The sequence below is a fragment of the Callorhinchus milii genome, unplaced genomic scaffold (genome assembly GCF_018977255.1).
Source record: "Callorhinchus milii isolate IMCB2004 unplaced genomic scaffold, IMCB_Cmil_1.0 Scaffold4, whole genome shotgun sequence".
Classification (NCBI taxonomy): Eukaryota; Metazoa; Chordata; class Chondrichthyes; order Chimaeriformes; family Callorhinchidae; genus Callorhinchus; species Callorhinchus milii.
The window spans coordinates 17,250,515-17,278,312 of record NW_024704745.1 but is presented as its reverse complement, the minus strand read 5'-3'; the positions used below and the strand labels follow the sequence as shown (position 1 = coordinate 17,278,312).

The 27,798-nt window shown below is 39.7% G+C and overlaps 1 protein-coding gene across 11 annotated transcripts; it reads right to left on the bottom strand.

Annotated features, from left to right (window-relative positions):
- Window positions 1-198: 198 nt before the first annotated feature.
- Window positions 199-27,798, bottom strand: LOC103177457 (MSL complex subunit 3). 11 transcript variants are annotated; one of them, XM_042334653.1, is made up of 13 exons: window positions 27,489-27,682; window positions 24,180-24,262; window positions 18,891-18,986; window positions 17,465-17,565; window positions 13,353-13,480; window positions 12,010-12,132; window positions 11,436-11,596; window positions 11,182-11,337; window positions 8,925-9,190; window positions 8,057-8,157; window positions 6,691-6,790; window positions 3,675-3,759; window positions 199-779 (listed from the first exon to the last, which is right to left on the bottom strand). In XM_042334653.1, exons 1-13 carry the CDS (start codon window positions 27,585-27,587, stop codon window positions 680-682), a joined length of 1,599 nt encoding a protein of 532 aa, XP_042190587.1. In that variant the 5' UTR covers window positions 27,588-27,682; the 3' UTR covers window positions 199-679. The 11 variants fall into 11 exon arrangements, with proteins under 11 accessions (XP_042190587.1, XP_007889800.1, XP_042190593.1 ...); XM_007891609.1 differs by lacking the exon at window positions 27,489-27,682 and adding an exon at window positions 24,765-24,796; XM_042334654.1 differs by lacking the exon at window positions 199-779 and adding an exon at window positions 1,281-1,308.

The window sequence follows — 27,798 nt, the reverse complement described above, 5'->3', positions numbered from 1 at the left end:
AGGTTTGTTAAATTTTCAGATATTTACTTATGGGGAATTGGGTGAAATGCTACATAGACCAAGTCTACTTCTAACTGAAATTGTCGTGTCTAAAAAAAGGAAATGACTTATTCTTACATAAACAATTTCAGCAGCATGGCCCCAGATTATGCAAATACCAACAAACAATTTTTTGGTTTTAGAATAAGTGAAGCAAAGTAAGTTTTCATTACAATATTTATTTTCCATGAATAGGTAAGCACGACGACAAGTTATACAAGGTCTTCTTCAACTTCGCAAAACATCTCCTTAAATCATTATTTTTAAAATGAACATCCCAAACTGTAGTCGTTCAAAATAGAACTAGTCTTGCTCAATAAATTCAGTCACAATTAGCCAATTTTCAAATGGATTTTTTCATTGTAGTTTCTTTCAGAATCAAAGCGACTGCAACCACTGAAGAATAAACGTCTGCACACAGCATCAAGCAGGAACGAAAGAAGAAACAGCAAAGTACGGACAAAGCAAAGTGGTCCATCTCCACCGTGTAATGTTTCAACAGATTTCCTACAGGCAGCACTACTTAATAGAACATAAGCCTTCTTGTTGCCAGCTGTTGAAAGTCATTTATATTCTTTCGACCAATAGCCACCAGGCTAACAGTAACTTAATGAGCTCAATTCACAAGTCTGCCAGTGCTTCAGTAAATAGCCTGAGGACGTTTTGTACAATAGTAGGCCTCAGATGCTGCTACATAAGCAGATTCTGGATAAAAGTCTTCTTGGTATTCAGCCAAAAACCTGGATATTTGAAGATAAGAATTAAATGAGTTTATCAAAAATGTTAAAAGTGCAATATTAAACAAGGCGAGTTCCCGTCGCAGGTATTTGTCTATGTTTTTGTTCAAATATTGAAAGGCCTACTGGCTCTTGTTTTACCTGCAACATTCTACCAATGTTGCTTTGCAATTGGCCACAAGAAGACCCAGGAAGCCATGAGGCTTAGTTTAGAAGAAAGGCACCTCACACAACCTTCCATGCTAAGATAAGGAATGTGATATACATTCATAATTAACAGCAGAGCAAATGCAAATTACACAATGAAATACAAAAAAGGAATATCCAAATTAAACTTACTGAAGTGTGTTTAGTAATTTGAAGATCACAGAATCACAGAACTATACAGCATAGAAGGAGGCCAGGATTAGGTATAAACAGGATACATCCCAACGGGAAGAGAGTGTGCAGTCTATTCCAGGCACAGGGACATTTTGAATGTGTAGGTGGCATAAATACTGTTTTCTCCGCCAGATTTGCTTACTGGTGTAAGCTTGGTAATAATACATGTTGAAGTAGCAGAAGGTGAATTGTTATCTTGGTTTTGAGAACAAGAACACATGCAGGTTGATAGATGACACCATCTAGACCTTTTAATTATACTTATACGTACAGACACCTTTGGATCAAGCCAAATGCAATTTTATTAGTTTCAAAAGCTCCAGCCTAGGGCTAAGCCTAAGTAAACCATACCTTTTCACATTTGTATCAAAGCTATGTTACCCGGCAGCAAACTCTTTCCAAAGCATGGCGATCACTCGAGTTCTTTAATGCTTAGATCCTTAAGGGAAATCCATGAACTGTAAAACTTTTGCTCACAATTAAAAGCTGGCTTTGGATCGCATGCAGTCAGTGAAGTTATACTACTGGCTGTAATAATAAGAACATAAGAAACAGGAGCAGGAGTAGGCCATTCTAGTCTGCCCCGCCATTCAATAAGCTCAAGGCTCATCTATTCTAACTCCACCTACCCGCCTTATCCCCATACCCCTTAATCCCTTTATCCACAAGAAATCTATCAATCTCAGCCTTGACTATGTTCAAGGACTGAGCATCTACAGCCCTTTGGGGTAAAGAATTCCATAAATTCACTACCCTCTGAGTAATAATTCTTGCATTCGATATAGAGCCTTATTATGTCATTGAGACGTCTTAAAGCGCTTCACAGAATATACTGTAAAATTAATTGACTGTATTTTGAGGGCGGGTCATGGCAGCCAATTGAGCACAGGAGTGTCCAACAAACAATCATGGATTGAATTAACAAATTAACAAATTTTTAATTTTTGTGATCTGCGAATTCTTGAATTCCCTTGATCAATTATTACTTCTAATAATAATTCTTGCATTTGAAATAGCGCCTTATCACGTCCTCCCCCAAAATGTAATCTTGTTGTTGTTGTAAAACTAATTGTATATTTTGTGAGCGAAACACGGCAGCCAATTGCGTACAGCAGTGTCCCACAAACAGTAGTGGAATGAGTGACTAAATTATTATTTTTTTAAAATCTTTTTTTGAAGGGGTTATTACACCCCAGAAAGAGATGCACCAATCGACTAACAACCGGGTTCCTTTTTACTGCTCGGTAAACAAAGGTGCACGGTGTAAGGAAACTTGTTCTCTCTCCAGGATCCACGAGTCCCACAAATATTTTTAATATATTGGCTGCCATTTGCCCACAAAACATACAATCACTCGATTTTACAGTAAACAGACTATGAAGGGCTATGACAACAAAATTACATTTGTAAATCGCCTTTCACATCAGGAGGATATCTCAAGGCGCTGAACAGTCGGGATCAGGACCCGAGTGTGGGGGGCAGGGTTGGGATGAGGGAGGGCAGAGAGGTAGGAGGGAGGCTGACGGTACGGTCGAAAAGGAGGGTCCTGAATCGTGCCTTGAAGGAGGCAAGGAAGGGAGCATTGACACATCCTCCTGACGTGAAAGGCCATTAGCAAGCACCCCAGTGCGGAGACTACGTCCTCCCAACAAACTGGGTCATTAAACCTTTAATCTGTTCTAAGGGACATCAAGGTGTATTACTCTGCTCCATGTACCAGTGCTTCAATGAATTTATATTTTTTAAACAAGCTAGAGGGAATGGAGGATTGGACATTTTAGTACATTTCTAACTACTTACATACTACTTACTTTTAAGAACTTAAAATTGCAACAAGAGAAAAGTATTACATACTCTTAGCTTAATCACAACTACACATTATTATAGAATTTAAATGTATTCCTGAGGGAATTTGGTGAATAAAAGGAAGTACTGTAGGCAAACAATTATCTAGCAATTTCCATACTCACTGATGGCCAAGCCTTTTACCACACATTTTTATTTAAAAACATGAGTAGTTTTTTTCACATGAACAATTTAGTTTGATGGAAACACACACAAACTAACTCTTTATGGTTGAAAGTTTGTCGGAAATGAAACTATACGCATATTACAGTTCATGTTCAAACTAATTGTACCAGACCCAATCTAAGGTAGAGCAGTCAATGTATTTAAATTTAGCAACCCAACTCTACATCATGCATGAGATTTTTGAATTAACTTCAGGATTAATGCCAATTACAGAGGAGCCATGGTCACATCCAGAACTGAATGTCTTGTGGTACTGGATTGAAACAATGTCCTGATTTTATCTGGGCAAGAGGATAGCTTAACAGTCATTAAATCTGAATAACTTTATACTTGTGGGCTAAATAACAAACGTTTTATACCATATTCAGAGGATAGCAGGCAGCTCCTCAGTCTATGTTATGATTGTAATTCAAAAGTATGTTTTTAGAATAACAATAATGATCAGAAAAAAAGCAAAAACAAATCCTGTGTGTTCTAAATTCTTACCTAAGAAATAGCTCTAGGTGCTTCACCAAGACCTTTAGATTTCTGTCAGTAATCTGCATCTTTCCCAATAGCTCTGGTAGCTTCACTATAAGAAATAAGAATAGCAAAGAATATTTCAGCTAAAAACCTTTAATACATGGAAAACTCTTTAACAGGTGTCTTTAGAAGTGTGAGCATTCGCTTGAGACCATCAAATAAAAAAAACTATGACCTTGTTATAAGGTGGGTTGGCATTTTATGGACCAGAACTACGATCTTATAAAAAAGCTCCACTGTAAACCTGAGATTTCAGATCCACTGATGTTCTATTGGCTTGGCTGGCAGACATCAGGGCCTGAATGAGCACCAACTTCTTACAACTAAATGTTGACAAGACAGAAGGCATACTCCTTGGCTCCCATCAACGTCTTCTATCCTGCAGCTCTGACCTGCTCAACTTCTCTGGTCTATTCTTCAGACTCACCAAACTGGTGCGCAACCTAGGAGTCAGGTTCGACCCGCAGCTTTCCTTCCTTTCCCAAATTCGGTCCCTGACCTGGACCGCCTTCCTCCACCTCTGCCATGTTGCCTGCCTCCAACTATACCTTACACCAGACGCAGCTGAAACACTCATCGAACTGTTTGTCACCTCTCAACTCGACTTTTCAAATGCCCTCTTCGCCGGTCTCCCCAACTCCACCATGAACAAGATCCAGCTAATCCCAAACTCCAACGCCCACATACTCACCCGCATTAAATTCCGTACTCCCAGCACACTAGTTCTAGCCAGGCGTCACTGGATCCTCATCACCATTCAGATCTATTATCTATTTCAGGATCCTCACACTCTTTTTCAAATCCTTCATGCCCTGGAAACTCCCTACCTCTACGACATGCTTAGCCCCCAATCCACTACCCGCTGCCTCCGCTTGACTGGCTCCGGCCTTCTGCATACCCCTCGTGCCCTCCATTCCATCATTGGTGGCCGTGCTTTCAGCTACTATGCCACGAAACTCTGGAACACTCTTCCTCTAACCCTTCGTCTTGCGTTTTCTTCACCATCTTCAGGTCGCGCCTGTAGACCTTCCTCTTCGACCTTGCCTGTGGACACCCCCACCCCTCCCCCCGGCTCGGTGTTGTGCTCCGCCACCATCAAGTGCTCTGGGATGCTACCTTGTGTGAGGATGCGCTATATAAATGCAAGTTGTTGTTGGTGGCTTCTCCAAACACATCATCAGTTTTCTTTCAAGTTGGCTGCATTGAAGTCATATTTTAAAATGCAAGAAAGACTGCCACCTACTGAACTTTAAAGCTGGTACAACATTCCAATTTCTGAAGAAGTTACAAGAACAGTCCGATAATTCAGATCTCATTTACTGTTGTACTTGCATCTGCTTCTTTATCTTACTCTGACTTAATTTCTCTTTTCCCCCCTCTATTTCTGTGAAATGTCTCAGAGATCTTCCTTTTAGCAACTCACTGGACAGGAGTGGTACCCTAGAAATGACTGAACATTTGATTTGAGCAATGATTCTGCATTTTGCAGCAAACTGGTGACCATTTTTTAGTGTGCAGGAACCTGTCCACTGAGCACCCGTATAGCTAGATTTTGCATTATACCTAAAGGTAAAGATCAGTAACAAAAAACACACACACACACATCTAAAGCTTTGGATTACTTTAAGCAAATTGTAAAACACCTATGTCTCTATGCAAAACAAATTACAAGACACATCAGTAGGTGACTATCCTAAAGGCCAACTATATTTTAAGAAGAGCTAGATACACACATGAAGAAGGACGGAATATAAGGGTATAAGAGGAGCGTGTGGAGACTCAGGCATGGACTCGTCGGGCCGAATGAACTGTTTCTGTTCTGTACAATCTATGCAGGCTAAATGTCATATAAATGAAATTGGTCAGTGAATATTTGTAAGTATTTTGCTGGGATATGGTCATGAGCAATGTGTCGGAATGAGCTGCAAGCGGTCCAGTGTTCGGTAACCTTTTACTGAATGGATGATAGACATTTTTCAGGTGCTTTGAAGAATGGACCCTTGTATGTGTACACAGGAATCAATGATGCTACGGCCTAGCTTTGTACAAATTGTACAGAGCTACAGGACCCCAGTATGGGTGACCAGGGGTCAGTTTCCTGCATGCTAAAAAATGGGTCACCAGTTTGCTGCCTTTGTGACTTCCTGCATGCACAATGATGTACAATGCACAACCTAACTTACAAGCACAGATAGATTATGTTTACTTTTGGAGGCAGGCAGTTTTCTATACACATGTGCAACATGCAAGAAGTGACATCTGCATTGACCTTTTTTTGGTCAGCCAGGATCCAAATGTCTTCCATGCTAAAGAGAATCCAATCCAGACTGAGTTCCCCATAAGCATGGAAATTTCCTTGTGTCTGGAATAGAGTGCGCACTCTCTCCCTGGAGGGACGCATCCTGCTTACTTAATTCCAGAAAGTATTAAGCACAGGTTGGCAAGAGCAAAGGATATGATGCCCTGATGACCATTTTTTAGCATGGGAAGCCAGCTTTCTGCGGACATGCAGTGTTGGTAGCTACTTATGTCACGCATTGATCCTTCAATTCCAGTTCTTCCTTTCAGTGTGAAGCAAACTCACCAAGCATCAGATTGTTCACCAATGAATAGGAAACAGTTTTACCCTATTGATCACAATCTTGCTCATGTAATTGACCACATGCAGAATTGCGAACTGACAATCACACTTCATTATAAATCAGGTTTTTTTATGGACTTCAACTACTGTGTTAGAATGGATTTAGTGTACACCATACCCAGTTAAAAACAATTTTTTTTACAATGTAACGCTTCAGTGGTGTGTCATCATGTCTGCAGTATAAAAACTTAATTAAGAATTGTAATACTTCACTGTGGGTATTTTTTTAGCATTTAATCTATGTTTTATATTACATATGATACAATTTCTTCTCAAACTTTTAGTTTAATCACTAATATTTTTCTTCCAATAAGCAGAGAACATCTGAAAAAAGCCTACCAAATAGCCGCAAAAGGTGTTGAGCTCCATAGATATATGAAGGTGCAGGAGGTTGTTCAGTCAATGGATAGTTATTCGGCATCATTTTCCAAGACAAAACCTAATAAAAGATCAGCCACAGCAAATTCAATTTTGAATAAAACAGACTTCAGGCCCAAAATGCTCCCCCAAAAAAATGTTTTAAAAAAAATATTTCTACATGTAAACTCCTGCCAGCCCAACTCCCAACACGAGCCCAGTCCTGCGCTGAGCAGCCTCATTGTCCTTGCAGCCAGGCTTATCGACTTTGACTTGGGATTGTCTGAATCCCATGAGCAGAAGATAGCTTATTCCCTGCCTTCTGCTTGCAGGATTCAAACAATTAAAGTACTCAATAAGATTGACTGTGACGTGTCGTGACAATGTATTTGTAAGCAAAAATGGCAGACAATTTGCTCATAGCAATATCCCACAAAGCAGCCATGAAGTGAATGACTAACTTTTTTTAAGCCAGAATACTGGAAGAAACTCACTTTTCTGTTCAATTATTGACATGGGATCTTTAACACCACCTGAACAGGCAGAGGGAAAGTCGATTTAACATCTCTCTTCCAAAGGACAGCACCTCTGACAATATAGTCCTTCCACAACAATGATTGGAGTGCCAGCCTAGAGTGAGAGTTCAAAGTCCCGACGAGGGGCTGGAACCCAATCTTCTGACTCAGAGGCAAGGTTTATCTATATCTACTCTTAATGATCTATGGATATTCACCCTTTTGTTTCTCCATTGAAATTTTTCACAGTTTTGGAAAGATTTCCAACTTCTGTTCTTTCCAAAATGTACTGAATTTCATTTTTCACAAGTTCACCCACTCTGCTAATATCTGCCTGAAGCCTCCCACTTTCTTTGGTATTATTATCAACACCTCCTAATTTGACATCATCTACAAATTTGGATATTATTTCCCCTACTCCTACACCCATATTAATATAAATATAGAATAAGAGAGGTCTCAACACCAATTCCTGAGACACATCAATGAGCATTGATCTGAATATATCTGAGAGCATATATTTTGTAAAAAACTTCACCTACAGAATACAATTACCACACGACAAAAACGCTTTGGCACATCATCCTGACATCAAAGGTGCTGATTCAAATGCATATTACACTATTGTTATGGGATTGTTTGCTTTGCAAGAACCGATTTTCCAAATGATACATTCCATTTTTTTGGTTGTAAAATTCTGATCTAGTTGAAACACATGCCAAATGTGAAATTGTTCCAAACAAATATTATTTGCAACAATTTCAAAGTGTTAAATATTATAAATATTTTATTATAATCTGTGCAAAATGTTTATAGAGGATTTTAGCTCCTACCTCATTCAATTCGTTATTCCTTCTTCCATCAAGCACTGTTACACCTTCTTTACTGGGTGTAAGGGTGACAGGAGACGATGAGCCACTATGGACAGGAGTTTCTATAAAATAAAAATATACAACGAAATGCAACAAACTGCATCTTACTAAGCCATCAATAACCATGAAAGTAAAGTGCTGACAGGGAAATTCTTGCCTTCCTGAGCCCATCACTTTCAGTTTGTACCCATTGGAACACCGTGGTTTGTGTCCATAAAATCAGGCCATTAGACTATAACAGATAAGGGTCAATTACATCACAGCACAGGAAGTGCTGATATGTGCTGCACGATTACTCAATGCACAGGAAGCACTCCAATGTAAGCTGCTGAGTACTGAATATATGCAATGTCCAGGAAGCACCAATGAAGACACTTTCTAGCACTGGCATAACACACCACTAACATCACTTCCTATGTGTGTGCAATATATACACGGGAAGTGTTGATGATGTAAATTCATGTGTGATGTGCATGCACAACAAGCGGAAAATTATTAGCACCGGAAGCCGGAATACGCTTCTGTTGTAGCATGCTACCTACCCAAATTATAAACAGACTGTGTTATAATTCAATCAGACTAAACTTTGAAACATTGCTTTCCTCTTCCCCAGATGCCATTGTCCATTTGAGACCCATTTTTGAAAAATGATTTAGAATGCTTGTTTCCAAGATGCAAAGTAATTGGACAACAGGAAGAAAGCTTCAATCTAAGGCAGTCAGAATATATTTGAGCAAAAGTAGCAACTACTGGTTTCCAACTAAGCTGATCACCAATTTGCTTACTGAATTCAATATATAAGGAAAAAATGTATGAAAAAAAAACTTACTTTTCTCTAAATGTAAAAGTAATCTGGGCATTTGGGTGGTAGAATCATACAATCTGCGTTTTGACTGTGGGGAAGCACTGCTTTCAGATAGGCGGTCACAACCAGATGCATGTCGTGTGGAACGCCTCAGTGATTGAATAGATTCGGGATCAACTTTTCGACGCTTTGGTGTTGCAGGGTCACCTGATAAGGGTTGACTGTCTGTGGATTGGGGTGTTGAGGGGTTCAAGAGAGGAGGAGGACTTGGTGAATGTTCCTTTTGAGCTCTGTGAATAGGCACAAGACAATGTAATAAACAAAATAGAGTAGAAAAAGGCCACCTCAAACTGTAATTGTTTTGTTTCAAGTATATTTTTTAAATATATATTGTATTGTTTCATCAGCGTGGTACCTAACATACGTGGAGACCCATCAGCATACTTAAGAACATCCAAACCAGACAGAGTTCCACTTAAGTATGCAACCTAAATATGGATATTTCCGTGTCTGGAATGGAAATGCGCATGTTCTCCCTTGTTAAAGGGTTCCAGGATGCTGCCCCGCGTGAAGAGCGCTATATAAATGCAAGTTGGTGTTACCTAATTCTGAGCAGAATTCAAAACAGGTCAGCAAGAACAACGGTTTGGGGATACCTGAGGGTGCTGAGGTACAACTGGAGTTTAATTAGCTGATATCACATAGCTTACTGTTGAGAGCACTATCTGGCAAGTTTCACACTGCCCATCAAGCTCAGACCACTCAACTCATTTGGTTTTCAGTTTGCAGGGTTAGCAGAAGCTAAGTGGGAAGAATTTCTGCTCCCATTGTACAAAAAACAAAATATGACCAAATTCAACAATTATCCTTTACAAGTCAAAGCAACAGGGAAGTTTGCCAATTAAAGAAACATTTGTTTCCCCCATGCACAACAAATTCTTCAGCATTGAAAGATTGTTGTAGAATGTCTTAGTTGGCAGGCTGCTGATCAGATATACAAAACTGTCTAATGGAACATCTTATCTATGGTGCAAGAAACCTTATGTATTCAGTTGAGATATTCTTGACATGCCCAGTAAGATAATTTGGGTGTTTTCTTAATTCTAGTTTAAATTTAAGGCAGACTATTTCGTCTCAAACGATCACCACATTCCAGGGATTTCAACGGTATTAACCCACTGACTCATCTATTTTGAAAAGTATTCTAGTATAGTTATAATGCACTTCTTTATAGCATGAACACTCTACACGACAATTGAATTATGGGCCCCATTTATTGTGCATGCACACAACTGTCCCACTCGCTAAGATGGCAAAAACGGTAAACAAAATATTAATTATTTTCTATCCGTTTTGGAAAATACTCCAGCACAATACTATTCAAGTGGACAGACCGCTTATCAAAGCTCCATCTATTCAGTACACTTATTTCTGTCAAAGGCTATTAGATATTTCACTGTTCAATCATGCATATCAATGGAATTGGTGTATTAAGCTTCTAAATAAATCAGACACACATTCTTTATAAATAAAAGTTGTTAGAGATTAGATGAAAAATAAATGAAAAATCCAATCATAAAATGTTACAAGTCAGCTTTTTTTTAAGAGCTCAATGAAATTTATACTGGTCAATACATGGGTACATTAATCACGATCAGTTCAGAGATGCTGACATACAATATTATGATTTATAAACAGAGAAAAAACATCTGCAATTTATTTAAATAATGCTGACTTTGTTCCTGCCTGGTGCAACTGAAGTAGATAAGTAAGGTCATTCTTTAAATATCACAGAAGCTGATCTTAGAATGCAATCATAAAAATATTAACTATTGTTATGGCAGAAGAGTTTATGACTGATAACTATGTACAGTAGAGCTCCACTTATTTGGATCAGGACTCAAGATGTGAAGTAGTCAGGCTATGATGTCAGCAAATGTTTTCAGTTACATACACATGCATTGTAACAATGCGCACAAATATATCCTAACAGCATGAGGTAGCAAGATCTCCCCCCACACTCCGTCAGTACACAGACAAGACACACACTTGCAAGCAAAAAGACAGTTAAAGGCAAAAGAGAGTCAGAGACAGTGTGCGTGTGTGGGGGCTTGTATATAACTCTAGTTAAAACGGATAATTCAATTAACACACCAACTATACACAAAACACTTTCATCTACACATAAACACATAAATTGAAAGAATACAGTAGAATGCCTTCCCATTTGCATAAATATCACAACCTTTGGCAAACACTAATTTAATAAGAGAAGCCTTACCTGTTATTTGATAGATTGTCTTTGATTGGAACAAAGAATTTAGATGAAGTCACCTTCTTGAACTGAGCATGCTCATACTGGTACAGTAAAATCATAGGAAGTGTAAAATCAAATGTTATTCTTAAACCATCCACCATTTCTTTACACAGTTCAACACTGCAAAGAAAAATTTTAAAAAAGTTACATAAAAGTTAATATTTTCACATTTTGAGAACATTACAGTTGCCCTATCTATCCGTAAATACTGTACTTACTTTTTCTCAGGTGGGATGTAATGAGGATTCATCGGGATCTGTGAGTTTGTTTGATGGTGTCGAGACCTTTCGTTGGCTGAAAAGGCCGCGTTAATTGCAAAATGTTTCACATAGGATTCCAAAATATTTATTATGTTTGTCTGGCACGGCAGCTTCACCAACTGTTGAATAAAGTATACATTTTTAATTTAATGTACATTGTCGTTGTTAGTTGATTGGTGGATCACTTTCCAGGGGTTATAATCTACTCCCCCCCTCACGCCCCAAACAATATAGTAATAATATTTGGTCGACACTGCTGCGTGCAATTGGCTGTCGCACTTCGCCCACAATCCACTTTACAATAGATTCTGTGAAGTACGTTGAGACATCTCAATGACGTGATAATGCAAGGATTATTATTATTAAACTGTAAGCTTTTTTAAAAAAATTATATTTGAATTATAACAGCCAGGCAGCATGTCCTGAAACTTGAATCTACAGCTCTAAACTAAAATTTTTAACCTAAGTAATAATTCTAACAGCTCTAAACTAAGATTTTTAACCTAAGTAATTTACAGATTAAAGAGGATACCTTTTTCCTTTTGTTGATATAATAGCAGTCATCCTCTAATTTCTTCTTCAGAATTTCTGGAATTTCTATATTTATTGTTTTTTCTTCCATTTCCTTTTTAGGACAAGTCTCCTGATCTTCCTTCTAAAATATTAAGAAAATGTAATTAAAAAAATTAAAATCCTCCAGAAAAATAATAGAAGATGATATTGAAATTCTTGAATAGTATCCATCCGTCCTTTTGTCTTATAGTCTAAAGGTTTTTTTTTTAAAAAAAATCGCTGTATTTCAGATTGTAATCCACATCAGGACATGGGCTCATAATCTAGGTCATACTCCAGTACATGATTCACTGAAAGCTAAATTCCCAGGAATGCTACCTTCCAACATCTTATCTGCCTACTCTGCTGCTCAGGCGGTGGTGAATGTTAACGATCCCACAGCAGTATTTAAAAAATATGGAACTTGCTTGAATTTCTAAGCCAATAATCCTCCTCCTTCCAAATTTGCTAAGAATTAATGAAGATTAATTAATGGTTAACGAATGATAGTGCAGATTAGCAGTCATGTTCGGCTTCATAACAAGTCACTAAATGATTCAAAGTGACTAGTTGTGCAAAGCATTTTGAGTCATTTTAATGTGATTTGGAACCATATCACATAGCATTAGACAGAACTTTCGATATTTTAGATTATTTATGTCGAACTGGAAGGGAAAACTACTGTAATCAATCTGTCTTGGATGATATAATGCACCATGAAAGGGAAGCCTGGAATAGTTTATACATTGACCACAACCCTTATCCCCCAAATAAACAGTCTTTGAGTAATACTTAATTTGCTTTGTAATAGGTAAGTTTTCAAATCTCTGCAATTTCCAGTATTATGCATTTTCTAGGTTGACATTGATGAAGTAGTACTTTTCAATTTTAACTGCAGCTGTTAAACTATTTTTAAAAATTCAATTTTCCATCAGGTTTTCCGACTCAGTTTCCAAGTACCATCATATGAAAGCAATCCACAAACAGGGTAGTCTATAATCGCCTAATCCTATTGGATTCCCAGATTAATCACGATGCACATGAAAAATACTACAGTATATTAGTTTATAACTTTCACAGCATGCACTAAATTAATGAAGCATGAATGTTTAAGATGGATGTCACCTTAAACTTTAAATCAGCAACAAAATATGCATACCTTTCAAAACAACAATTTACTCAGGAGTTTTGTGAATTATTACAGTGGATGGTGGCAGGAAACTACTGTCATCCATTGGAATCATCCACCGCCTCACAGATCAATGTAATTTGAGGATAAAGATGACACTTTCAAATATGATTTTTTAATCTCAGAACAGTTACCATTTCTACTTTCTCATCTGGCTCACTGTCATCGTCACTCTTTAGTAATTCTTCATCTGTGCCATCATCATCATTGTCGCAATCTTCATCATCGTCATCATCATCATCTTCAGAAGAAGCACTTAAAGCTACAAAGGAAGAGAGAAAATTCCTTACACAGATGCTGAAATGCTGTTAGTGGACACAGGGAAGTGAAGTGAACTCAAACTAAGTTGCAGGGAGAGACTTTCAATAATGATCAATAACTAGCAAAAAGACAATAAGGCTTTCTAAGGCACATTAGTAGTAAAAGAATAGTCAATTAGTCAATGTAGAAATAAAGCTGTTATAAGACAAAGGAAACAAGCTTGTGGTGGATAGTGATGGTTCAGCAGATACTAAAAAAAAGGGACCTAGCCTCAGTTTCAATGGATATGATGGAATCAAAAATGTAGAATTGCCATAGGTGGGAGTAGAACAGTTGATGGAGATTATGAATGAAAGAGAAATGGTAGTTAAATTAAAATAGTCACTACACTTGCCAACAATTAACTATGAAGTGCTTTGAGATGTTTGGATAACAATGGCGGTATATCAAATGTAAGGATTATTGCTGTTACTAATATCCATTGGCTTACATCCGATGAAAAGACATAGTGAGTGGTGATTCCCACGGGTCAGTGTTGGGGATATTCCTATTTACTGTGTATATTAATTATCTGGATTTAGGAATTAATGGAATAATATTGAAATTTGCTAATGACATTGCATTGCAAAGACTGAAAAACTCTTAAGATCAAGTTAGGCTAGTGGGATAGATAGATCACTGACAAATTCAGTTCAATGTTAAAATTGGGAAGTTGTACATTATGGCAGTATAAATAGTGAAAGAAATAAATTAAGTTGTAAGATTGCAAATGGAGAGGTGCAGAGGGAACTTAATTTGCAGATACACAGGTCATTGATGATGATTAACAATGTAGATAAGGCTAAACAAAGGCCTTTGTTGGTATCTGGTTGCATAAAATACAAAAGGTAATATTGAACTTGAACAGGACTCAGTTAAGTCAAAGTTGGAACATTGTGTACCACTAGAAATGTGAGGGAAAGAATTAAAGGGGAGATTAGAAAAAAAAACTAGTTTCGCACGGAGGGTGGTTGGAATGTGGAATTATCTGCCGCACAGCATTGTTGAGGCAGAAATTCTGTATGAACATTTTCAAGACTACTTCAAATCATCATATTTATTGCTTTGCAAGAGGATTAATAGAAGGTGTGAAATTGGTCAGGATTGGTCTACTGTGGCAGTTAATCCTCTGCAGATATGGTTTGTGAAAAAAAATGCGTTAAGTAGCTAGAAGGTAGTTGTATAGAAATGCTCAATATCAAAACTGTGATAAAACTTCAAGACATTTCAGAGAAATTAATGATCAAAATCTCAAAACTTTGGGAGACGCTCAATGTTATCAAAAATGGAATCTCTTCAAAAACACGAAAAATATTGAATGCTCTTCATACATTTTATGTCCTTCATGAAGACCCTCTTTTAAATCATGTTAATGCCTGTATCTCCACTCAACAGCATTCCTCCTCCCACACTTCTGACAAACGATTAACGGTTTTGCAGGCATACCTATATGGAGTGAATTCATTGGTTATACGACACAAGAAATGCGTCTTACACTGTATCCCACCCATGCACAGCAATGAATTACTTTTAACTGAAAATGTGTAACAGAATTGTATGACTCAAAATAAATAAAAGGGTCCAGGACAAACCGTTAGCTCAGATATTGTTCCTTGCAACAACCTAACAATATTCAAAGTGAAAAGTATTTAATGCAACTTTTTTTATGAAAGCAAGACTAAAAACGATTTACATTATATAGCACCTTTCAAGTCTCATATGCTTCACACAGCTAACTGGGAGCCAGAACTGTGGGTGGGGTAATAAAGTGGGTGAAAATACAGTTGACAAAATGGGTCTAAAGGCGCAGAAACTGGGGATAAGGCAGGGGGACTCCAGGGTGGATTTCCAGAAGGCAGGAGCAAAATAGCTGAAACTCAACTGAAAGATGGTAATCTTGGACACATGAGGCAGATGACATTTGCTGAGTGGAAAGAGAAACTGGGCAGTAGGATCACAGATGTAGAGAGGGGCAAGGCAATGGGTTGTATTTAAAAGCATGGTTGAGGACTTTAATTTGATCTTTTGGGAGTTGGGGAAGTCAGTGGAGTTGAGCATGGATGGTGATAATGGCCTCATGGGGGAAGAGGACATGGGCTGCACATTGCTGGATGGTCTGCAGCTTATGTAGGGAAGAGCTGGGGCGTTTGATGAGCAGGGCATTTAAGTAGTCCAGCAATGACAACATAGATAACTGTACAGATAACTGTCAATTCTGCTACAATTTAAAAAGTAGACACTTTATAAAAGTAATATTATAAGCGATTTGGTTTATTATGTTGGGAGGACATTTCAAAGCACTTTGCAGAATTGTACTGTAAAGTGTAGTGACTATTTTGTAGACAAGTAGGAATAACTTACATTTATATAGCACCTTTCAATATAAAAATAAACATCTCAAAGTGCTTGATAGAAAGGAAAGTGAATGTTATACAGTGTAGGCAAATGTGGCAGCGAGTCTATACCAGCAAAAAACAGATGGGTAACTAATCAATTTCAATGGAGGATGGGGTGTTAGGCAGAGGTTTAAATTTGGATAAGACACTTTGAACACCAACAACAGATAAAGTAAACCATAGATGAAGAACTGTTCCGTCAATGCTTGTTCCCCCACTGGAGCTATATACTGAAATCCAAATTCTGTTCTTTTCAATAACCTTTCAGTAATTGTAACACACCAATGTAGAACTAGGGTGGTAGTATTACATGGGCAGATGGGCCATCTTTCAACTAAGACATAAGACTGAGGAATTATCTGCCTGTTCATGTAGTTATTAAAGATCTCATGACACCATTCAAGAAAAAGAGGCTTCTTCCGGTGTCTTCCAGAAGAGAAATTCCTGTTTGTTTGTGGAACCTTTCAAGTGAAAATGACTGCCACATTTTCCTATAAAAATAATTATATTTGTGAAGCTCTTTAAAACATTTCAACGAGATCAAAATACAAGTTTTTTAAAAATGATTATCCACTTCCCTTTTACATTTTAAGTGCCAGTAACCACTTTCACCAAAGGATACCCTGGTTCTAATAACACTGCATTAAAACAAATTCTGTTTGGATACTATATGTGAAGTCCTTTACTGAAGCAATTTTTGCTTTTTTACAGGAAACCTAAGTTTGCACTGAACAGATAGCTTCACATTTGAAACCCTCCAGAAAACTTACTACACTAGTTTGACATTCCCTCAAATTGATTTTGTGTACAAATGAGACCATGTAAGATTGTTTCGTTGATCTAGTTTCTAAACCTTAAACGAAAATACCAATAGTCCATGAGAGGAATCACCCACTGAATACCCGAGTCTAAGGATTTATTAGATGGTAAATTTGTAAATACTGTACAACAGTTAATAAATCAGTTGGCTAGTGTGTCAGCCTGGCACAGTGATAGCACTCTCGCCTCTGAGTTAGAAGGTTGTGTGTTCAAGCCCCAGATTGGGACGTAGAATTCCAAGGTCTAAGGTGAGACTCCAATGCAGTGCTGGGGGGTGGGTGTTGCATTGTCGGAGCTTGCGTCCTTCAGATGAGATGTTAAACTCAGGTCCCATGTGCCTGTTCAAGTGGATGTTACAAGACCACTTGGGCACCATTCGAAAAAAGGGAATTTCTCTCTCCGTTTCCTGGCCAACAAACCCGAAATAAAATTGGTCACTGACTCTATGGCTGTCTGTGGGACATTGCTGTGCGCAACTGGATGCTGCGTTTCGCCTATAAAATACAGAGAGAGCCCTGAGGAAGGCGCATGTGACGGGTGTGAGGGCTGGAGGAGAAGCTGTTAGTGAATACAAGGTGGAGACAGCGGGAAAGGTAAGAATGAAAACCGCAGTACTTTAAATATACTTTACAAGTTCAAATTATTCTTCATACAGGTATCTTGGCTCTGGCCTGACCTGTATATTCAACCACAGCAGAAGAAACACCTTTTAAGCACACAGAGGAACTCACAGTTTTCATCATTCTCCTCCTTTTCATCCACTGGAAGACTTTTTAGCACCGAGTCAACACCAGGTAGCCGGCAACGACGCTTCTTCTTCCCCTTGTTTTTCCTAGTCACATAAAAGTCAGGGTTAATCCTTCAGTGCCATCAGATGTTATTTTACCAGGGTAAGAGTCAGAATATATACAACACACCTGCTTGTTAATAATAATCCTTGCATTTGATATAGTGCCTTATCACATCTGCGAGACATCCCAAAGCGCTACACAGAATATACTGCAAAGTGAATTGGCTGTATATTTTGTGGGCGAAACGCAGGGCCAATTGCGCAAAGCAGTGTCCCACAAACAGTCGTGGATTGAATGACCAGTTTTTTTTAAAAAGGGATTATTACCCCCGGAAAAGCGATCCGCCAATCGACTAACAATCAAATTCCTACTTTAAGCTGGGTAAACAAAGGTGTGTGGAATAAAGAAACTTGCCCAATGTTTTGCCCTGCCAGGAATTGAATTCAGGTCTCCTGCTTGCGAGGCAAGTGCTCTAACGACTGAGCTGCAGGACTCCACGCTATCCCAATTGTTCTCACATTATTCCAATTTTTAAAAATCCACAACAGCAATCAGATTATGGAAAAAAGTTGTTTCAAAAGACAGACATTTGTACATGAAAACCCAGTGCATGAACATATAGGAATAATACATTTACTCATTAAACAACATTTATCGCGCAACCGTATTGCATTCCTATCTATCAAGTAACATGGGGATTGAAATACACCAACAGGCTAAATGTTGTATAAATGAAATTGGTTAGTGAATATTTGTAAGTATTTTGCTGGGATATGGTCATGAACAATGTGTCGGAATGAGCTGCAAGCGGTCCACTGTTTGGTAACCTTTTGCAGAATGGATGATAGACATCTCTCAGGTGCTTTGAAGAATGGACCCTTGTATGCGTACACAGGAATCAATGATGCTACGGCCTAGCTTTGTACAGATTGTAAGTTCTGTACAACTTTACCATTTGGGACCAAATATATGGTAGATCATTGCGATCATTGTACTCTTTGTAGAAAGCTGTCAATCATCATTGTGCCAACTTACATTTATTCCTTTGGAGGACTCCAACACTTTGATTGAAGATACCACAAGAGCAGATTTACTCACCTCTTAGTTTGCACTTATAGGGGACCCAGTCCACTATTCTTTATCTGTATTTTGGCAGCATACATTAAGAAAAAAGCATGTGACAGAAGCACATTTGTTTTTCACAAATGTCAGTGGTTCAATCCTTGAGGTTGAACTTCTGGATGTTATTTCTCTTCAGATGAAAGATTTATGCACTTAACTGACCAAGTGCCAGCTCAATATATAGTTTTGCAAAGACTGTGTCTGGGGTATGTAATGATGTTTACGTCATGTAAATTATTCTTACATGCGAGCCACAGCTTTCTTGGCCAATTTACGCTGTAATCTGCGATTTTCATCCGTGTCACGAAGTACATGATCTTCTGCTGCCCATCTATCCCAGCTAGAGACAGGAGGATAAAGACAGGTAAAAATAAAAGCCAACAAAAAGAAAGAAAACATAAACTAAAAAAACAAAGTTACAAACTAAAATAAAGGTAATTAACCCCTTCAAAAGCACAAGTCTACAATACTTTTATTTGTGTCAGTGAATGGGTTAAGTATATGAGAAAAGACTGAAACAATCTACTGGAAACAATCTACACCACTATATACAATTCATTGAGAAATAATTCTTGCAATACAATAAAAATTGTACATTTACAAATCACTGTACTAAGACTGCGTGCAGCAAATGACAACCCAGCCTCTGAAGCTGACAAGCATTATAATCCAGCAGCTCAGGCAAGACAGCTCTCATTCTGACAAGCTGAACAGTCCACTTCAAACAAATGCAATTCCAATCCGAAGCTTTCAAGTGGTTGTTTACTTCTAAATATCAATCTCACAAAAATAAGTACTCTAACGGATGTGGTCGCAAATTTTTCACGGAATCTGCTACAAACACCCCCCTCTGCTACAAACTTGTAAAAACAGTGTGCTCGGCCCTAGGCCTCTGTGTGCTGCTGCCGGCTGTTTACTCAAAACTACTACTGTACGCAGAGCGACTCCGGACGCGCACGCGTGGAACGGGCTTCACTCACCCCAAGGTCCCTCTGTTTAGATTATCTATGTGTGTCTCTCTCTCTCCTCTGTGTATATGTGTGTGTGTGTGTGTCTGTCTGTGAGTGTCTCTGTGTCTTAGTGTGTGTCTCTCTGGGTCTGTGAGTGTGTGTGTCTCTCTCTCTGTCTGTGTGTGTTTGTGAGTGTGTGTCTCTCTCTCTCTTTCTGTGAGTGTGTGTGTGCCTTTGAGTGTGTGTGTGTCTATGTTTCAGTGTCCAGTGGTGGCCCTGAGAGGCACGTGGTGGTGACCTTGGGTGCTTGGCGGATCTCCAAGCCTGCAAATGTAGTGCGGGGTGGAAATGGACCATTCGGCCCTTTGGGCCTGCGCTAATGTTTACACACACACACACACACACACACTCACACACACCCCTCCCGAGTGGGCCACACAGTTTTTGTTAAAAGAAAGTATTAATAACTTTTTTTGCAACTACCTAATATGCGTTATTTCTTCATGTTTCGTTTTTAATTAATGAAGTGAAAAGATAAAGACTGGCAGTAAAATTTCAACAGCATCAAGCACCCCCGCAAAATTTCCGCACAATTTGGTAAATTTCCCCGTAATTTTTGACACATCTTGCCTCAATTGTCTATTGGCCCTGATGAAGACTACTATATAATTGCACGATGTTGTTGAATGTGTTATTTTTATCACTAAGAGGACAAAACATCAATTTTGAATGTGTACCAAAGTAAAGTAAAATAAACCAAATTGTTAAAGTAAGCCGAGGGTGAATACAATTAAAAGAAATTGACCAATGTAAACTCACTACAAATGCACCATTATTCTATGGACCAAAAAATACTGATTGTTTTTATGCTCTCCAAAATAAACGTAATTCTACAGCAAGATTTTCTATGTGACGTAAGTTTAAAAGTTTAAGCATTCAGGTAAAATGATAACTTAGATTTAACTCACTGAATTCAAATATTAAATAAGCTTTGACAGTGCAAACTGCAAAACTATTTCCATCTTTTTTGCCTACAAACATGTCACTACATATGACAATAATTACTGTGAAGCAGTTTCAGATTTTTCAGCTTCACAGGCTGTATGAAAATTCAATGTATAAGTTCTATCTGAAATATAATACTAACTGAAGTCCACGTGAATTTGGTTAAAAACAGCAATTACGTGAAACAGCTGAGAAAGATATCGAGTTTACTACTAACCATTTTGTGAGTGTCACATCATCTGAAGTCTGTCATTCCATCAGTACTCTCAAAAGAGACAAACCACAACAGCAAAATCCCTACCTCACAACTCAAGGCAGCGTCTGCTGAAATCCACTAGCCTAGACTTCAAGTGTGAAACAATACTGATCTACACCAGTGTAAAATAATTTGTCTAAATCATGTAAACTCTTCATGTAAATTCAGAGTAATTTACAGCTCAGCATTTAAAGTCATAGAGATCACTTGGATCCTATTCAGAACTTAAAGGGACAGTATCCTTTATTATGTGGTTCAACACTTCACCCACAATACAGTAGGTTGGAGCAAAGAAAGATCTTTGAATCAAGGAACCAAATGGAATAAAACAAGTGTCTAAACAACTTTAAAATTGAAGTACATACTTTTCTAAAAGATGCCCATCAACCTCATGGCATGCAAGGTAGATTACATACAGTAGTTTGAAGTTAAGAATATAATGCCAGATGCAAGACTGCAGAAAATGTTAGCCAAATATGATACCAAACATACAATTTACATTTATTTTCCCTGAAACACAAGTAAATATTGATATGGTATGTTGTAACTGACTCGTAAAACAAACTTAGTTTGCAAAGCACCAGAACTTCACAACAACCTGATTCATTTAGGCCTAATTCCCCTAGACTGTATTGAAACAATAGCTGTACAATGGGAGAACAATGTGACTCATTGGAACCGTTTTAAAAAATCACTAGAATACCAAATAAAAATAACTCAGAAAGCTTGTTTTATAAAATTAAAGAAAAATGTAATCTTTTATTAAGTAACCTGTCAAAGAAAATAAATGAAATATGTCATCCATAGAGTTATGAGGATGTGAAAATCAAATGATGGACAATATGCTCATCAACATGCACGATGAGACTGTGAGTTGACTCCAATTATCCTCAACTCCTCAATACAGTTACAGAGGCATTATTATTATTTCAGAGTTTCCACTACTTTTGAACAAATGTTTCTGCCCCATACAGATCTGTTGGAGCTTTTAAGCAAAGCAAAACAGAAGTTGCGAAATTAAAAATGGGGGAAAAATTACAAAGTGAGCTAAAGCAATAGCAGCATATCTCTGATATTGCTGACTGAAAAGGCTGACTGGATGTCATTCCATCATGTATTAAGACCATCCAACAAGGTTCTTTTTAATCAAGTTTGAATGAAGTGTTTTCATGATCTGTATATTAAAACAATAACTGAGTCAAAAGCAGTGTGTTCTTTGGTGGCAGATTTCTTGCCTGCATTAAAGAGAAACGGTGCAATGAGTAATTTACGTTTCTGTCATCAATTATTGAATTATGAAGCAAAAGTGAACAATCGAGTATGAGATGCAAAATCTCCAAAGTGCACACATTGATAACTGGAAGGCTTTCATAACAGAACAGAGCACAGTGCTCCGAATTGAAAAATAAATGTATTTGAGGATACACCATAGTTTATTGCTTATTTTGGATGATCAAAAGGGCACCATATTTGATGCACAGAATTTTTTAAAATGTTACCTTATGTCCAGTCCTCAACAGAATAAATTGTTGCTAGAGGGAATTTGAAAGAGTACAAGAGCAACCAAAATGGTTCAAGATAGCTTAGGTATGGGGATACACACGAGGAGCTGTTCATTCACATTAGAAGGTAGAAAGGGAAAAATCATGAATCAAGCTGAAAATTCTTCATGACGAACCAGAAACAAAGAACCACGAGATACAATAAGATTAAGAAGCTATGAACTATAAATGAGAGTTAAGATGACAATTCTTCATTTGTTGAAGAATAAACTGTCAAACAAAGTGAATGCGAAAACTGCTGAATCATTTCAAAGGAAGCTGAATGGGGTTGTGTTTTTTTTGAAGGAATGTAGGACCACAGGCTTGGATCAAGAATGAGATGGAGACAGAAATCTGAAACACATCCAGAATGCAGACCAAGAACTGGAATGATATTGATAAAAAGCCAAGTTGTCTTTTCTCATGTCTGGCCCTTTTATGAACAGAATGCAGATGCCTTCTTCCTCCAGAAAGGGAGCTGTGTTGACCATCAGCACAAAAGGATACTAGTCCCTTTAATGTATATGTAATACTATAGAGGGAGATGTTCAGGAGAAGGTGGATGGGATTTTCTGTCAGGAACAGCATATATTGCTTTTCTCTTCAACACACCAAAGAACCGGTTATCACAATACTAGTCTTGAGGGGTTGATGAACCACAAATGATGAGAGGCAGGTGAAATCCTTAATCTGGTAATGAGTAAATCAACTAAACTGAGTTTTCAAGATGGTACACGTTATTGTCTTGCCCAATCTACAAAAAGAGTTGAGATCAATCAGCAGCACTCTACCAGTAGGAAAAAGAAATTTGCTGCTTTTGGTTGAAAATTGATGAGTACACTATTGATCATATTGGTTAACAATTTAACGATTACTGTCCAGAACCAGCATAAAAAATGACTTGATTCAATTTCAATATCCCTGGCTTTATAATGACTATCTGGATCACCTCCCCAAATTCCTGTTTTCTCCCTCCCTCCCAGTTTTCTTGGATTTCTCACTCTATCGTGTTTAATCCTTCTCCTTTTAGTATTTCTTCTCTTTCTCTGTTTCTATTTATTTTAATCAAAGTAAAAAACACTTAAAAATCTGAAATAGACTAATTTTGTACTCCAATCTCATTTCTGCATCCACTAACCTCTCGGGCTTCAAATATTTTTTGTGAATCCTGACCTCATACAATTTGGCAATCTCAGCTCAAGCAAGTGGGCAACCCTAGGATCCTACAGCTACCCAGCTAAGCTAGTGTCTTAGAACTATCTAGAATAATGTCTCTATATCATTTTCATAAAATTGAATTTTGGCCCTTCATTCTGCTCCCATTCCAATCTCATTCAATTGTTTGTTTATTATACATGTTACTGCCCCGTTTGGTATGTTCTTCAACATAGTTTTTGTGTGCAATAAGTATCAATTAGTTGCTGAATTCTTAAGATTCTACTCTAGGCTAGTTAATTGTTACATTTGGAAATGGAAAATGAAGAGTAAAAACTGCTAATTAACATTGTTAAGGGTAATGCAGCAGAATGTCAGATATGTTTAAATTAATGGCAGTAACAACTTTTCTGAATTCGCCAGCAAAGCCCATGTCCAAATGAAAATTTTATTTTCTGAATGTGGTTTCTCCTCCAACAACTGCTTAGCTGATTCTCCAAGCTAAGTATGTTTGTATCTATCCACTTTTAGTCATGTTCCTCTTTACGCTTCATCTGAACTCACTAGCATGGGTTATGGATCCAGACAGTAAATTACTAACCCATGACAAAAAAAATGTGTCTTACCTTCTGTTCCAACCATTAAAATGAATCAGATATTCTGGAATCTTTCGGCCTTTATCATCTCTACCAACTTCTACATCAACAATCTATTATGAGAAATTGCACAGTGTTAGAGGATGAAAGTATACATTCAAACTAATTTTAGATATGCAGTGAACCCGCCTCAGAAAATAAATACGAACAACTACGTGCCTAGATACTTTTTTGCTAATAACACTTTGAATCATGTGCCACTCTGCAGTCCGTTTGTAATCATGTAAGAAGTACATGTGATCCGAATGCTTTTGTCAATTTGTGAATTGGAACATTTTTGGGGGGGCACTGACACAAATAACAAAATATCAGATATCATTTCACTGAAGCCTTTTAGGAAGGTTAATAACTCAACATTTTGTAATAAAACAATCGCACTATGGCCAACTGTGATGAAATTAAATTTATTTAATCTGAGGTAATAATAATTCTTGCATCTGATATAGCACCTTTCACTGGCTCCCTATCACCGAATGGATCTATTTCAAGATTCTCACACTTGTTTTCAAATCCCTTCATGCCCTGGCAACCTCCCTACCTCTCCAACCTGCTTACCTCCCAACCCACTGGCTACGCTTGACTGGCTCCGGTCTTTCAGTCACTACGCCCCGAACCTCTGGAACACTCTTCCTCTATCCGTCCGCCTTGCCACTTCCTTCCCCATCTTCAGGTCGCACCTGAACACAGGACTGGTGTTGCGAACATATGTATTATTTGGATGTGTATACACTAGACATCAAGATCAAATTGTGGGAGACAGTTTTAAAAAAAGACCCAAAAGATTGGGTAAATCAAACAGTGCAATAGTGCAAGCATAATTTACATACATAATCGAGTTATGTAAATGTTTGATTAACTTTTGCTTTTGTAAAAATCAGTATTTTCAGTATTTTTTTCTGAACATTTTGTGCTAGAATGCAGCTGTAACAAAAGGATATGAATCTCAGAAACTTCACCTTATGATTTGTTTGGGGTACCAGGATAATTATGACTGGTGAAAAGAAAAATAATACAGCACAGTACATGACCAGCTAGAGCACCACTACCAAATTTTTAGGTGTGACTTGAAGAGGAGGCAAGGCAGAGGAATTGAGCTGAGGGAGTTCCAGAGATTAAGGGCAGAGTGGCTGATGGCACTGCCACCAATTGTGGAGCTGAGGGGCGAGGGACGTACAGAATATCTGAGCCAGCTGAGCGAAGGCAGCGGGCAGTGGAATTGGGTGTAAGCAGAGAACAAGTGGACAAAAGCTTCGCTGTCAATGACAATGCAGAGGGGGCAAGGGGTGTGCCATATGCCAGAGTTTGCAGAATGGAACGAATGGCGAGGGGAGCAGAGCTGGAAGAGATTGCAGAGCTATGCTGCGGAGGGATTTGAAAGTAAATATAAAGATTTTTAAGTTGATAATACTAGGTTACTGGGAGCTGGCGACATTAGGAGATTGGGCATGCTGAGCCTTGCGTGCAAGAGGAGTTCAGCTGTGTACTTATGGTATTAACTGAACCTTACAGAGAGTAGATCCAAGGAAATTGATGGAGAGCATTTGAGAAGTCTAGAGGTGACAGAGAGGATGCGGATTTCAGCTATTTTGGGAGTGAAAGGAGGGCAAGCAATGTTTCATAGGAGGATGAAGTTTACCTTGGTCATCGAGCAGCTATAGCATTTGAAAAGGAGCTGAAGATCAAACAAATTGCAAAGTTGTACCCTAGCTCAGTGAACCATTGTGAATATTGATGAAGTCCGAGCTAGATGCAAGGCGGTGCAGGTTTTTAAATTTGACATTCAGCTGAAGAAAGTAAACGGTCATCCATTATTAAGGGTCAAGAGCCTAACCAAATTCAACATCCAACTGAAAGGAATTATCCCATAATGGGAAAAACTTGCAACAAGGGGTAAGAAAGGTTATCAATGTTCCGTTTGATATCCCAAATTTATCTGTGTGTGTGTGTATATTAAGAAGCTGTGTTTGCAAACCACACACTCACTGACTGGCTGATGCTAAGTCAGACCAAGAGCTCAAATTCAAAGAAAACTAAAGTGAGGACACACAAGCCAGGGTCAGCATAGGTTTTGCTGCAGTGTTAACACATATACTGTGGCAAGCAGCAGTGGCGGGCGGGGAACCCGTGTCTGCCTTCAACCCAGAGCCGGTAGAGGACTTTGGTTATGCTGCCCTTTCTTTAATTTGTGAAGTGCTTTGAGACGTCACAGCAACATAATAAGGCGGTAGATCAAATGCAAAGATTATTATTAATAATCCCCCCAGCCCCTTCTCCTCCTCCGCCCCCCCCTCCCCAGCCCTTCTCCTCCTCCGCCCCCCCCCTCCCCAGCACCTTCTCCTTCTCCGCGCCCCCCAGCTCCTTCTCCTTCCCCCCCAGCCCATTCTCCTTCCCCCCAGCCCCCCCAGCCCCTTCTCCTCCATCCATCCCCCCCAGCCCCTTCTCCTCCGTCATTCCCCCCCAACCCCTTCTCCTCCGTCATTCCCACCCCCCCGCCCCTTCTCCTCCGTCATTCCCACCCCCCCGCCCCTTCTCCTCCTCCTCCTCCGTCCGTCCCCCCCCAGCCCCTTCTCCTCCCCCTCCAGCCTTCTCCTCCCCCCCTCCAGCCCCTTCTCCTCCCCCTCCAGCCCTTCCCCCCACCCCCCAGCCCTTTCTCCTCCCCCTCCAGCCTTCTCCTCCCCCCCTCCAGCCCCTTCTCCTCCCCCTCCAGCCCCTCCCCCCCCCACCCCCTTCCCCCCACCCCCTCCCCCCCCACCCCCTTCCCCCCACCCCCTTCTCCTCCCCCCTCCAGCCCCTTCTCCCATCCCAGCCCCTTCCCCCCCACCCCTCAGCCCCTTCTCCCCCACCCCTCAGCCCCTTCTCCTCCCCCTCCAGCCCCTTCTCCTCCCCCTCCAGCCCCTTCCCCCCCACCCTCCAGCCCCTTCCCCCCACCCCCCAGCCCCTTCCCCCCCCCACCCCCCAGCCCCTTCCCCCCCACCCCTCAGCCCCTTCTCCTCCCCCTCCAGCCCCTTCCCCCCCACCCCTCAGCCCCTTCTCCTCCCCCTCCAGCCCCTTCCCCCCCACCCCTCAGCCCCTTCTCCTCCCCTCGCCCGACATTAAGAGCCTGGCCGCGCACCCCCTGCCCTGTGCTGGACGGGGTTCGCTCAACCGGACCCTCAGACTTTAGGCTGTGGCCGACCCCAAACTCCTCGTCCTGAATGGCCGCCGCCACACACACACACAGACAGACACAGACAGACACAGACAGACAGACAGCTCGCTCTCCCGCCGCCGCCGCTCTACCTTTGCATCGTATAAAACCTTGGCCTTTGTGGGGTCGGGCTCGAAGCAGAGGACTCGTTCTCCTTTCCGGAATTTAAATTTCATTCCCCGAGTGTTCATTTGGTCATGATGGAGCTCGAGGAGGAGGAGGGACCGGTTAACTGCCGAACCGTTTAACCGCCGTTCGCGCGCCCCCTCCCTCCCTCCCTCCTCCCCCCCCCCCACAGACACACACACACACACACACCACCTCACACTGCGGCTTCTCTCCCTTCCCCCAACACAGACCTGGCCTCCGGCACCTGCCGAGACACCTAACTCCCAGCCCCTG

Coding starts and splice junctions, on each gene's coding strand:
- LOC103177457 (XM_042334653.1), bottom strand. CDS start 27,587: ATGAACACTCGGGGAATGAAATTTAAATTCCGGAAAGGAGAACGAGTC. Junction 18,987..24,179: donor TTTAATGGTTGGAACAGAAG/GTAAGACACATT, acceptor TCCTGTCTCTAG/CTGGGATAGATGGGCAGCAG. Junction 780..3,674: donor CACCTAGAGCTATTTCTTAG/GTAAGAATTTAG, acceptor TCAAATATCCAG/GTTTTTGGCTGAATACCAAG.